The sequence below is a fragment of the Sardina pilchardus genome, chromosome 8, assembly GCF_963854185.1.
Source record: "Sardina pilchardus chromosome 8, fSarPil1.1, whole genome shotgun sequence".
Lineage (NCBI taxonomy): Eukaryota > Metazoa > Chordata > Actinopteri > Clupeiformes > Clupeidae > Sardina > Sardina pilchardus.
This window is the reverse complement of record NC_085001.1, coordinates 15,371,041-15,385,405: the sequence shown is the minus strand read 5'-3', so window position 1 is coordinate 15,385,405 and position 14,365 is coordinate 15,371,041. Positions and strand designations below refer to the sequence as shown.

General features: G+C 43.0%; 1 protein-coding gene across 1 annotated transcript; it reads right to left on the bottom strand.

Moving 5' to 3' along the window:
- Positions 1–257: 257 nt before the first annotated feature.
- On the bottom strand, positions 258–14,316 carry lifra (LIF receptor subunit alpha a). Its single transcript, XM_062542938.1, has 18 exons — positions 14,159–14,316; positions 9,932–10,060; positions 9,008–9,150; positions 7,935–8,088; positions 7,247–7,531; positions 6,884–7,013; positions 6,455–6,585; positions 6,165–6,310; positions 5,769–5,922; positions 5,525–5,589; positions 4,995–5,217; positions 4,591–4,773; positions 4,385–4,486; positions 4,055–4,204; positions 3,622–3,759; positions 3,418–3,511; positions 3,177–3,243; positions 258–2,858 (listed from the first exon to the last, which is right to left on the bottom strand). Exons 2-18 carry the CDS (start codon positions 9,996–9,998, stop codon positions 2,235–2,237), a joined length of 2,856 nt encoding a protein of 951 aa, XP_062398922.1. The 5' UTR covers positions 9,999–10,060; positions 14,159–14,316; the 3' UTR covers positions 258–2,234.
- Between the last annotated feature and the right edge of the window lie 49 nt (positions 14,317–14,365).

Genomic DNA, 14,365 nt, shown 5'->3' with positions numbered 1-14,365 from the left:
TTGAAATTGTTTGGCTATTAAGGTCCTTGAATCCAAGGGAAATATGTGATGACAATTATATCCAATGCATAATTAATCACAGATAGATAACTATGTGATAAGCCTATGGAATCTTAAAATCAAAGTGTCTCCTAAGTTCACCCATACAAAGAAAGACAGATAGGCTACAACATAATATTCAAGTATGACACATTTCTGATACAAAGGTTAAATAGTGATATGATAATATTGTAAAATAATGAGAATTCACCACCACATTCAGAGGGGTATTCAGTGTTTTAATGGTTATATAGTTTATGATAGCTTTATTGTAGTCATAATATCATGCACAAGCTGTCAGTTATTAGTTTAACAGTTGATATAAATACTAAACCACACAGAAGCAATTAATTACAGTTAGTGTTAGTTACATCTGCGTTGCATGCATGTAAAGCAGCAAAGAATGCAGAAAAATGTCATCAAGATGACAGCTACTGGCAAGTTTTTGTTCTTTTTGTCAATGTGCACCATCACATCTACTGATGCTTCCTTTTTAATCCAAGAACTATATCTTCTCCCGCGTTTGCAATCGTAAATGTAGACTTCACTGTCTACTGATGCACTGATGCATCTCGTGCCTGCAAAAAATAAACAGCTTTCTGCACCTCTGACCCCCATTTCACAGTTTAAAAGCAATATACCTGACTCTTTCGCTCTCTCTCTCTCTCTCACTCACTCACACACACACACACACACACACACACACACACACACACACACACACACACACACACACACACACACACACACACACACACACACCACACTCACACTCACACTCACACTCACACTCACACTCACACTCACTCAAACACACACTAATAGTAATAACACTGTCACTGCCTACTGCACAGATATCCTCTTAATATGTAAAGAAAGTCACAGTAGCACTTACAGCCTCAACACAACAGGCTTAGAACAATAGTAATTTCTAAACACACTCTATAATATATGCTCTAGTTACATGATGCCCCTGTGTCTTTTGTTATTATACTTTATGCTTCACACTCGAGGCAACTTTATGCAAGTCATCCCATTCCTTAACCTGAGAAATGACAACTGCATTTTCGTAGTGACTCCAGTATAACCTGAACAGCAGTTAAGGAAAAAAAATGTCCTGCTATATATCATGAAGAGTATCTTCACAGTAGTCTTTCAAAACAGCCTTATCTGCCCTGACCGCCTGCACCATTAGTGTTGCCTAACACACTCAAGCTAACCACAGCGTTGAGTCTGACACAACGCTGCAATCTATCAAAAGAAAAAAAAAACATCCTTAAAAAAAAAAACCTTAGCACTGCAGATTGCACAATGTTCACAAGGCAACAACACACACACAGCCACAAAGAACATGTGTCTACAATGTAGGATTTTACCTCATCTTGAATAAACTGGGACCTCATCAATAACTTGATTTTGTTGTAGCACAATCTGTACTACATTTTTTAGTACAATCTTTGGACCTATCTGTCTTTGGAAGTTTTGTCTTCCTAAAAAACAATCCCTTTCTTTAGACCAGCAGAATCCACAAAGAGGATTGTTTTTTGTTTGACTGGTACAACACAAAAGGAAAACGAAAAGTGCATTTTGTTGGCAGCATAACAATTAAAGGCATAATGTGAGATAAGGTGTTGAACGGTACGCTCCAGTAAGAGTTTGACTGTTAGAAAATTACTGAAGAACACAAAAATGTGTTCAAGTGTGGTGTGTTTACATCTCGTAGCATATATACTTCTATTGTCCAAAATATCTGTAGTGTTTTTGTCAGCTTATTAAAAATATGAACATGGACTCTCATTGACAAACCATCATAGACACACACACACGCACACACACACGCACACACACACACACACACAAAGGTTACTATACACATATATGACACAAACAACACTAAATAATACTTGCTTAACATCAATATTTAACACTTAGCATGTTTAAGAGGATCAGACAAGTCTCTACTCAAGTCTTACTCCTCTTAACGTCCACAATGTCCTTGTCTTGTCAGTAGTACAGGTATATTCTCATTGAGCTGCTCAGAAAAAAAAACATATCTGTGAGTAGTGTATGGATCAGACATAATTTGATTAGTGTTAGTACATGCTTAGGTGAATGTCAAACTTCCAAACAAGCTCAATGGAACAGCCCTTCAGTCTTTGGGGTCAGAACCACTTTTTGGAAAACCAGAGCTGGCTTCAGGGCTTGCTCGACAGAAAGCTTGGGATCCACGTGGTCGAGGACACGGTGTTCCTGGGGTCCTCCGACGAGACGTCAGGGATCAGAAACTGCGAGGAGTTGACCGACGTGGGGCTGCCCACTGAGCCGTCAATGGCGTTCCCATCTGGGGAGTCCGGCCTCCAGGTGCACTGGGGCTTGTAGCCTCCGAACGAGGCTGACGCAGGAGCTCCGGCTTCGGCATCTGACCGATCCACCTGCTGCTGCTGCTGCTGCTGCTGCACTACCTGGCCCTGGGGACGGTACCCCCCAGCGGCCAGAGCTTCCACCTGAGGCGGGGCGTCCAGGGGCCCCGGGGACGTCTGGATACCCGTGTAGGTGACGTCGGTGTCGGCCGAGCCCACGGAGCTGGACGAGGAGTCGATGGGGAGGCGCAGGGCCTGGCCGCTGTCGCCCACCACCTGGTTGTAGTAGCGGAGCAGGCCCGGCTCGTCCGAGTCCGTGTCGGTGGGCTCGCTGCCCGAATCGTCGCCGTCCTCGTCCTCCTCGGACACGGGCACCAGCCCCTCCTTGCTGGAGTCCCACTGGGGGTTCTCCACAATGTGCACCATGCTGTGAGGAGAGGGCTTCACGTCCAGTGTGGCCTGGGAGGAGACATTTATTGTTATTGTTGTGGACAAAAATAAACAAAATAAATAAAAATAAATGTTAAAAAAAGGGGAGGGGGGGGTATTTATTGTTTTGAAATCAAAGTGAATTTAAAGCCATTCAATTCCATTGCCATTATCAAAACCTCTTAAGGCAAAAAAACTACATAGCATTACTTTAATGACATCAATCTCTACTTGAATGGCTTTTAACAGTTTTGTATTGGCTGTGTATTATTTTAAATTGATTCAAATTGTATGGCTCTATTTAAAAAAAAAAAAAAAAAGAAGAAGACTAGACCAAGAGAAACTTACCTGAGATGTGCGCCACTGCCCTGGAAGCTTGGGCTCAGGTATTTCTGGGTAGAAGGCCTTCTTCACCCTGTGACAAAGGAGGTCAAAACAATCAGTGACATTTTCAAAATAAACATAGCCATCTCTATATTTACACTTCTCTATAGTAACAAAGGACATATTAAAACTCCTAGTGTTGCACTTCATTACATCCTAACAACTGGTGCAAGAACATGCTCAAGTTAAAGTAATGAAAGAGTACCATTGTCTTTTCCTGTAGCACAAAGCGGTAACCAGGATGAAGAAAACACTCATGGCTGCCAGAGAGATAAGTATCTCAAACAGGAGGAGGTCAGCTGAAGAACACAGAAGACATGATCAGTGATTAATGATTACCTCAACCGCTCCTTGCAATCATCTACTCAAAAGCCGGCATTAGTATCCGCATGAGTTTATCAAAACATACTGTAAGGCTCCAACATAATGGAGACCGTGGAGCCGCCGTCCTCTCCCGCTGCGGTGTAGGCCCTGACAGTGAACTTGTACGTGCCAAGGTCAAGCTTCTTTATAGTGCAGTTCTTCACACTGGGATCTGTAATCTTGGCTGTGGAAAGGATTAAAAAAAACATTACATTTATCAATTATTAACATATTTTCTTAAATGACAACATGAGATTGAGTGTAATGGTTGGACGTGAAATATATGACTAACACAGCTTCACTCCGAAAAGTGCAATTCATAAATATTTTTGTTGGCCATTATTTAATCTTAACACAACTTAAAAAAGGATAAACATGTGCAGGCATTCCTTCCTGAATAAGCACTTATATTGGTCATGGTCCAATCTTCAAAGAAAACCATGCAACCGTGAGGTTAGTATCACTGGGTTTAGTGTTACCTAAGAGGGTGTTTTTCGTGACATTGGCAAGATAAACATTGTATCCCCGAACAAATCCCCTCTGGCTGTGTAGCGGAATCTCTTGCCAGGTGAGCAGCACAGTGGATTCGTACTGACTTGCCTCCAGGAATGGAACAGGCTCGGCTGGAACTGTGTTTCAAAAGCAGATTAATGACAACAAGTGAGCCAGACATGCCCAAAATCTCCAACCTTGGGAAAGAATGTCAGATGAGAATAAGATAGGAGTGGGTGCCTGTCTAAGATCACAAAAGGACAGAGACTGTGGGCTGGCAACGGTGCAGCGACATGTCTGGGAAGTCTCCTCCTTACCCATCTCCTCGAGGTAGCCGTGCCTTCTCTCGAACAACTCTGGGGCTTCGTCGGAGAGGGCGTACACAGAGATGGTGTATCTCACTCCTGCCTGTAATCCACCTGGCAGAGACACAAAGGTCACACACATGACATTAGACACACGTACTACAGAACCCAGTGGGATTTCAGAACGTGGCCATGGGTGAGTGGTAGCTCGGACTCACTTGACTCGATCCTTGCGCTCGTGTTCGCGTCCGGGACTTTCAGCCAGTCCACGCTGCAGTACTGACCGCAGGAGGTGTTGAACCATTCCACCACATACCCGCGACTGGCGTTGGCGGAGGCAGGCCAGGACATGTCGAAACCGCCATCTCGGCTGGCAATCTCGGAGCCCGTCACATCTACATCTACAAGAAACAAGCGGTGTGTGTGTGTGTGTGTTGCGGTAACAATTCAGTTCCTGTAAACGTGCTTAACTGCCCAGTATAATTACAGTGCCATCCGCATGGACATCCAACAGACAAATGGCATCATTTGTGCAACACCAATGCTTAAATTGTTCACCGAATAGAATTACAATAAAAAAACGAAAACAAATGAACAGTATCTTTCAGAAGTGATCTCCTACCTGCCCAGTATTTGGGGACCATGAGCTGTGAGGTACCAGAAGTCCATTCCGAGTTGCGGGCGAGGAGCGTGACGACCGGTTCACTGGTGTTGCCCTGCAGGCCGAGCGGAACACTCAGCTGGCTCACTGGAACGTCCAGGCGCTGTGTTCCATCACCCGACGCACTTCCCTGAGTGATCTCATAGCCTGTGAGGTCTCCGTTGCTCTCTCTCTTGGACAGAGGCTTTGGGGAGGAAATGTCGGAAAGTTCAATGACACTATCTTTAAAAGTCTTGTAATTACCTCCACCAAGGAGGTTATGTTTTCATCGGGGTTTGTTGGTTTGTCTGATTGTTTATTGAAGTTTGCACTCTCTGAGTGCTTTTCTAGTTTGGTATTGTTATGTGGAGCAATGTATTGGATACTTGTTTGCATGTTACGTTGAAGGCTTGTTTGCTTTTCCTGATTGTGCACTTATCATTGTGAAATCAATTAAGAGTGTGGATTGTGTTTTCAGCCAAGAGGGACAGTGATTCTAGAAAATGCCTTACTTTCCAGAGGATTTGGCCGGAATTGTCACTTTCCATCCATATCCACATATCTGGCATCTCTGGCCCTGTAAGTAATAACAAAGCTTTTAGCACACACTGCCTTAGTAATTTAAAACCGAAACGAAAATCAATACGACATTAGTCTGTTCGTCTTGCAAGGCAATCAGCTTAACATGGCAAATCAACATCTGACTAGAAGGTCCAGCATCACAAGATCTGCAACAGCCAATATGAGGAGACTCACTGTCCATTTTGGTCCGGAAGCTGCTCTCCAAGCTCCAGTCGCCCCACATCCAGAAGTTGTTTTCCGCTCCGCAGCGGACTCGAACCCTGTAGGTCTCATAGGGCCACAGGTCCTCCAGCAGGACCAGGGAAAGTCCAGCTCCAGAGTAATTACGCTGGTTGGCAAGGAGACAGGGCACAGTCAGGGAAAATGCAGTATAAACAAACAGTTTCTAACAGAAAAATTACTTTTTTTTCCAAGCGTGTCTAGCTTTTGTTGTGTTTGTAGTTGTTTAAGTGTAGTTAGGAGAGGAAATCTTACACTAAAAAGGACCAATACAAATGTACTAGCACAAGGAGACTAACTGTCTTTGTGTCAAAGGCGGAAAGGAGGAAAATCCATTCGATTTAAACTTACTGTGACTGAGACTCCATTAGAAGCAACATTGACCTGGCATATCAAGGGGAATGCCTTGTATCCTGGATATTGCCAAGACCACTGTAAAGTGGCATTCCGAGAATTTTTCACCAAGACTGTCAAATCCTTAGGAGCCACAGGGTGTACTGTAAAAGACAAACAGCAAAACAAAACAGGAAAAAGGAATGAAAAATGTAAACTAGAATACATAAGTGAATTGCCTTCAAATAAATCTGCCATTATTACATGTTCATTGATGTATTGATTGGAATAATTCATGGAAACCTCACCTCTGTGGCTGAGTGGTGCGGAGTCTTGGATCTCTTTCTTTCCTAAGGGGTTTTTGGCCACGAGGGTCCAGTTACCCTCCCACTGTTCCCAGAGACATCTCCTGCCATTCTTCACAGAGACTTCACAGGTTCTGAAAGAAAATACCATATATTATTGAGGACCAACGCCACCAACACATGAATAAACAACCAAAAGGACAATCTGAGATTCAGTGTAAACATAGAAAATGTAAACCACATTTAAAAAGTTCACAGGGAAAACTAATTATACAAATACATGTTTTTAATTTTGTTACAATTAATTTGAACAATTTTGTTGAAATTACCTCTTGATTATTATTTGTGCTTCAAAATGACTAACAGTTTCTTTTATATAAATTCATAAGTAAATATTTAGGTGTTTGAAGGGAGTGCCAGAAGTATCCAAACCTTCCGTTCAGGGTGTAGCGTGTGCGTCGTAGTTTGCCCCTCAGGTGAGTATAGCGGCCCTCCTTCCACTGGCATATGGCAGACACCAGGTCCTGGGTCTCACACAGCAGCTCCTCATCAGCTGGGGGGTCTGCACAGAGGCACGTGCCCAAATATTCAGAAAACTCTCAAGGAAATGTGATGTTAGACAGCACCCACAGTCAGTTACAGTATATCCCACAGTGGTTCAGACTTAGCTTAAAATAAAGGTCTACTCCATGGGTGCATTTAAATAACTCTCAAACATTTTTGTTCTTTGAAATTATACAAGCAAAATGGTTTGTTTCAGATTCAACCCTCCTGAATGGTAAAAAAAGTGCTTACATCCGACAAATATGACAGCTCCCTGCACAGTGGTCTTCATGGAGGCATCGGTGGCTCGGCAGAAGACGTTTGTCCCGGAGGCGTTGGAAGGTGGCTGGTGGGTCTGAGTGACGGCGTAGGTCCTCCGGCTCAACCGGACCTCCTTCATGATGCTCCTCATGTAACGGATGTCCTCCAGGACCTGCCCCTCACCCAGAATACAGCAGAAAGTGGTACTGCTCCCAGCTAGGACGACCTTGTCCACTGGGTACACCTTGGCCCCTGTGTTGTCCGGGAGGTCATCCCCTGAAAAGACGGAAAACTGATTTGAACCTATTTGATTTTTCCATCTGAATACACTAGCAGGCAGACTGATCCGGTTCCTGTGCTTAGTGGTAAATGCAAAAGGACTATTTTCATAAAGCACAAATGCAAAGTCAGTAAGACCACAGCTCCCTTAGGCTGGATATTTTGAAAAACTGCTGACCGAAATGAATCAATATATTTGCTAGCAAAGAAGGAAGGGTGGCACACACATCATCATCATGTATCTTACAACCAAAACATTTTAAGGCTTCATTTTAGCATTGATGAATCTTGATTTTCATTTTCTTACACCCAATTCATACTGCAACCATTGTCATTTTCTATCATTTATTTATTTATTTATTTTAAATTAAATTCCAGGAAAGTGCTTTCTGACATCTACCCTCAGTGGTTTGTAAAGGGCTCCAGTCGCTGACGCGGAGCCGGTCTCGGGAGCGGATCTGGACTGAGAGAGAGGTGCACTCTAGAGGCACCGCCGAGGTCCAGTTCCAGTGGCATTCGCCTGCGCTTTTCTCACCGCTCAGCTCCACCGTCTCCTGTGAAAACAGCACAGGAAAACATTAGCGAGGGGTAAACGGAAAATAGTCAGCAAAAACTGTGCATTCCCTGAACGTCTGAACTTTTCCAAATGTTCACAGACACAGCTTTTAAATGACTGGGTGTTCAGCATGATCCTTGATGACCACAAAAATAAACTGCAATTCAAATACACTCATAGCTAATTGCTTATGACTATATAAATAGATGCAGGAAGTGAATAAGAAAATGCCCTTGATCTAGCCCAAAGGTTTAGCCTTGACCACTTCCAACTGAAGAGCTGAAGAGGTACATGGTGCAAGCAAAGAGTATAGAAGTACTTCTATACTCTTTGGTGCAAGTGAGTTGAGCCAGAGTAGTTGAGGAGTCAGTGGAAGTATCCCATCTCTCATCACCTCAGCTGAATCATAACAGAGGAATGTTTGGCGGAGGGTTAGCCTGGAGCACACTGGCACCTGAGCTACAATGAGAATCTCAGGTGCACCCAACAATTATGGCCTTGTCAACCGCTCACTTGTCATACGTTGAAATACAAAGACGTGATGGAAAATGTTGTACTGAAACTAATTAGGTGTGGTGGGGTGGACCCATCTACGATGGATGCCCCAAGGCAAGGTGTGTCCATGTCATGACAATTGGGTAAGAGAAGCGAGAAAAGCAAACAAGTTCAAGAACCTGTTTGTCCCAGATAAGTTGTATCTTGCTAAAATTTTCATCAGTGTTATAAAAGGCTTGTGCTACCATGTTCTGGCAACAACACATAACATGGTTAATCCCCATTGACCATTGATTGAATTTTATTTTCCCTCTCTGGCTATTTTAAGTGATACCTTGGGAGCTGAATATTCCAAGCTGACATTACATGAATGAACAACACCAAAGGCCACATTTAAAATGATGTCTTTGTCTAACACTTACATTAAAAACAATGTCCATGAACTCTGTGCGGTAGATCTCAATGTCGAAGACAGATCCAAGGTTACACTGCCATGTGACAGACAGCCTCTGAGCGTCAAAGTCTTTTTCTAGGCTGATCTGTTGAGGGACACGAAGTGGGGAATCTGAAAGGATAAGGGCATCGTTAAATCAAATAAACCAGTGGCCTGTCTCTCCCTCTTGCATTCTCTCCTGTGCTAAATTTATTTCAGACTAGGCTCTTGACGTTAATTTCACAAAGTGGTGAATGCTTCATAGAAGGGCTCTTCGATTTTGGCCGAAAAAATAAAATCCCGATTTTCTTCGCTCAAAATCCGATTATTTCAAATATGCTGTTTTTATTGAACATTTTGTAAATAATTTCCCCATTGGGATTTAAGTGCAAATCTTGCTCTAATTGCCGGTAAAGCAAATGAATTATTCATTTTAAATTATTAATATTAAGAAAAAATATTTAACTTTTCCCACAAAATTCATGAGTACCGTAATAATTACCCTAGCTAAAGTGAAAAATAAATTTTTATGATTTCACATTTTCAACATCGTCCTAAATACATAATCACGTTTACGATTTAAAATCGATTAATTGCACAGCCCTACTTCATAGCATTATTGCTTTACTTTCAAACCTGGGGTGTGTTTCCCAAAACCATAGTTGCTAACTAAGTTAGCAAAGTTGTTGGTTGCAATGCAATTTCCCGTTGCCAAACAACGAAAGTCACTAACCGGTTTGCAACTATGGTTTTGGGAAATGCATCCCATCTTACAATTCATATTTTATCCAGTGTTACACAGAAAATGTTTGCAGCATAACTCAGTGTCAGGTATTTTTACAGACACACACAATGAATAGCCTATAACACTGGCTATAACAATACCAATACCTAGTTATTCATTATCACTTACCATCTTGAGACAAACTGGGTCTAACTGTCAGTATCAGACACAGGACACAGAGCAGTGTGGAAAACATGCTGGGAGGCTCGTATGGCTGCAGGTTAAACAGTAGCAGCTGAGATTTCCCCCTGTTCCTCCCTATAAAAAAAAAACAAAGTGAATCAAGAAAGGACAGATCATGAGGAGCTAAATGGGAGGCATTCAGGTCTGCCACGAGCATCTCGTTAATCTGGGTTGGGTCTCAGCCACTGCCCAAGAGGAGCAGAACAACAACCGTTTACTGCCACTTCGCCCCTTCACAAGCCTATTCTAAAGTAAACAAGACGCGGCTCCTGGGGATTAGCTGTGGAAGTCCAGCACTTTTTTTGGGGGGGGGGGGGTCATCTGTGAGTCACCCCGGGAGCAGGGTGTGCGTTAACGTTTGTTTTACTGAGCTGAGGCCAAGCTGCCTTCGAGTTCCAGCAAGTCAGTCACCATCACGGTTGGCGCTCGGCTGAAAACACCCACAGTCTGATGGCAAACACGCAACAACGCGTGTGTGTGTGTGTGTGTGTGTGTGTGTGTGTGTGTGTGTGTGTGTGTGTGTGTGTGTGTGTGTGTGTGTGTGTGTGTGTGTAGGCGTCAATTATTTAGTTGCTGCAGCATTCTTTGATCTCCTATAGCAACAGGCCGTGTGAGAGTCATGTGAGTTATGTTCGGTAACGCCGCCACTTCATTAAGGATGCGAGCAAGGCTCCTGAAGCTCTTCAAAACAACATCCATGGGCCAGATGGAGACACCCACGAGCAGGCTTGATGAGCTATTACTCAGCAGCTCAGTCCAGCAGGTTACTTTATGCCATGAAAGTTTAATATTTCCAAGAAACCTTCACAGACCATCCCCTCTATCATAAAAGGTTTTCTCAGCCTTCGTATGGCATACCTTGAGTAGAAGAGGGCCAATGTCAATATGTTTATATCGATGATGCATGCCAATGTCAATATGTTTATCTATCCCTTCCCAGAAGAGTGTAATGCAATACTGAACTGTAATACATCAGATTTTTGATGTCAGGCTGAAAATAATTCAATGAATTTCGACGGAAAAAAGGATCTGATTTGTATATTTGGGTCAGCAAGCAGGGGGTGGACAACAGGAAATAGCCATGCTTCAAAGGGAGTCCACCCACACTCTGGCCTGTCAGAGATACAAAAGCTCCTCTGATACCTGGGTCAGGAACTCCACAAGGAAAGGAAACTCTGAGGGAGTACTGGGGGAAGGATATTACTATCCAGACCCATTCAGAGCACACAGCGTGACTCTGGGGAGACTGAAAGAACAATATACAGTACGTCTTGGGAAACAGTGGGCCTGGATCCAAAGTCTCTGGTTGAAGAAATACCTCGCACAGACAGTGGCAGCTAAAATTCATAACGAAAGAGAAAGTTTCCAACAGTCTACACATTTACTTTCATTTGTAGGCAGGGTTAGGACCAGAAAAGTCCAGTTTTCATGCCTCTCTAACAAGCCTAAACTTGACACATACGGTTTGTTATTACCTCGCTTGATTACTGCATGCCATTGTTAGCACAGCCAGTGTAGGCTATATAACAGTGCTGGAAACATCTGATTTTGACACTTTTGAACAAACCTAACATTGATAACACCTGTCCTCCTCAGCTTCTCTTCAGCTTTACATTCACTCACGACTACATTTCTTCCTCATCCTCACAACTGTTAAAGGGCACAATGTGCGGCGTACAGTAGGTCAGACACGACACAGTTATTCCTTCACAGAACTAAACTCCTGTAGATGTGTGTACACCTGAGCACCATCTGGTCCTCTGACAGTTTTTCTCCATCTGGCGCTCCACAACGCGAACCCACAGAACTACTGGAAATGAAACCCTCATTAAATAAACATGCTCCAGTATGGTCAATTGATTGTGGCTCTGTAGGACTGCATTTCTCTCAGACTGTGGTCATTCTATGACCTCCCAGTGAAGCAGAATGGTCTCTCTTCCCACTATGCCAGGCCCAATGGCCTTCACGCACAGAGAACAAGGCTGCAATTTTCCTCTCTGCCTCTCCCTGGCCTCCGAAAAGTCACAGCATAGTGTGGTTTTTCAAATGAATCGTGTGTGTGTGTGTGTGTGTGTGTGTGTGTGTGTGTGTGTGTGTGTGTGTGTGTGTGTGTGTGTGTGTGTGTGTGTGTGTGTGTGTGTGTGTGTGTGTGTGTGTGTGTGTGTGTGTGTGTGTGTGTGTGTGTGTGTGTGTGTGTGTGAGCGTGCACGCGCGTACAGTGTGTTTGTTGAAAGACAGAAATGGCCTCATGTTCTACAGGCTTTGGCGTAGTGACAGCCGAGAAAGCGTCAAATATTTCTGCAGCTCTGAGCTAATCGGCCATTTTGAGTGCACCTGTTGAATTATTTGACAAAGCGTGTATGCAGTGCTCACTTGCACAAGTGCACATTTGGAAGAAACCAACTAAAAACATTCCAAACCAAGCCTTCCGATAAAAAGCTTCATTTTCTTTTCCCCGAGGACTACTCCTTGGCTTCACAACTGGGTGTGATTTTTGAAGGGAACTTGCATTTAGAAATTTGATCTCTCTCTCTCGCGCGCGCGTTCTCTCTTGCACTCTTGCACTCTCACACTCTCTCTCTTTCTCTCTCTCTGTTATTTACATTTGTTTTTACATGTGTGTGGTGTCTATAAGGAGAGAGGATGAGCTGGCAGAGGAATAAAAGGTCATTTTATGAGTGCCACCGTGTCTCTCTCCACAGAGATGGCTTCTGTGAGGTCATTAAATATTTACATGGTAGGGCCTCGCTGTCCATTTACGGCAATGAACACAACATTCAGTCAATAATTTACTCAGGGTAAATTTACATTAGAAAATTGAGTGGGAAATTCTTGCACTTTACGAGAAACACATTTCTCATTTTTGGGAGACAATTTGTACATACAGGGGCATAGACTGGTCAGGCCTACTGAGAAATTAATTCTGAGTGATGACAGTTTCAAACATCAAGACACATGTTAGAACAGGTGAACAACTCAACTCTAGACTTCTGAAGCCACAAAAAGCCTTTTAATAGCAAACAGGTTCATCCAACAATATTCAGTTGCGGGTTTCACCAATCAATTTCATCTTTTGGGTGAATCAATCATAAACTTTATACAGCCCCAGTATTGGTCTTTGCAGGAATGCTTCCGTTCAACAGCTTTAATCCAAGCAAAAGATTTCAAAAGAAAACAGTGGTCTTCTGCCAGAGTGAAAGCCATGAAAGAGAAGGAAGTCCAAGCAGCACAGCAATCTGGTGCACACAATGGATTGAAAAGGACAAGAAGGGAACCTAGGCTATAGGGATGTTGTCTGTGAGTGTGAGGGTTTTAATAATTGATGTTTGAAATAAACGTTTAAATTGGGGACAAAAACAGTTTGATGATGTTCTCCACATTCTCAATGTCATGTTGAAAATACATCAATTGCAATAAAGATTTTGGGATAGGCACATTGATAATTGCTGTTTAGACCTTTTCGACACTCAAAAGCACTAACACGTCAGAAGGCCTAATCCATCAAGAGTGCTGCCTTAATAGCCTATGCAGACCCACTTCTCAGAAACACTAACAAACATGTTGTCAAGATTTTTTCGTAGTCAATACATTATAATAACTGTGTGTTAAGGTTTGTTGTATTAAGTTTGTTGTAAATATTGTATCCTGTTATGTAACGTTGTACCCCGACTCTACCAGCAGCATGACATGTTTGCCTTATCTGCTGTTGTTTTTGTTGTCTGTTTTGTTGTTTTTAACCATTGTTTTGTGCTCTAAACATGCCAGCTAACCTAGATGAGGTGTAATAACGTAACTGAGCTTATGAACAGTGTAACAACAGCCATGCCAAGCCACCAACAACAGCAAAGGGAAGAGAACAGCACAGTCAACGTACAAACGCAAATTGTCTCCCCAAGTAAATGATTCCCAACGATTTGTATCTGTTTTGTTGTTGTTCTTCTTCTTCTTGTTTTATTATTATCATTTCACTGACCTATAATGGTGCTCTTTTCCAGACATTCATTGACGCAACAGTAGCGAAATGTTAAGCTACAATGGATGCACTGTTATGTAGCAAATCTGCTAGGCTATCTGCTAGCCCACTCCCTCCCTGGGAAAAATGAAAAAGCGGCGGCTAACGTTAGCAGACTAGTACTGGCTTCACCAAATAGCGACGATTGTCTTCGTGCTTACCTGTTATTATGTTTGAGAGTATCCTTATTCCAAAAATTATGAGCGAATATTATCCGCATGGCAATTTGTAAGTATCCTAGATGGACTAGTTACGCTGTAATTTCCAGTTGCGCACATGATACTCTCAACCAACACTTCGGTCCCTCTATCAGAATTCCCAGAACTGGAAGCATAGGAAGAGCAGGCGGAGCGGAGGGTGGGACCGAG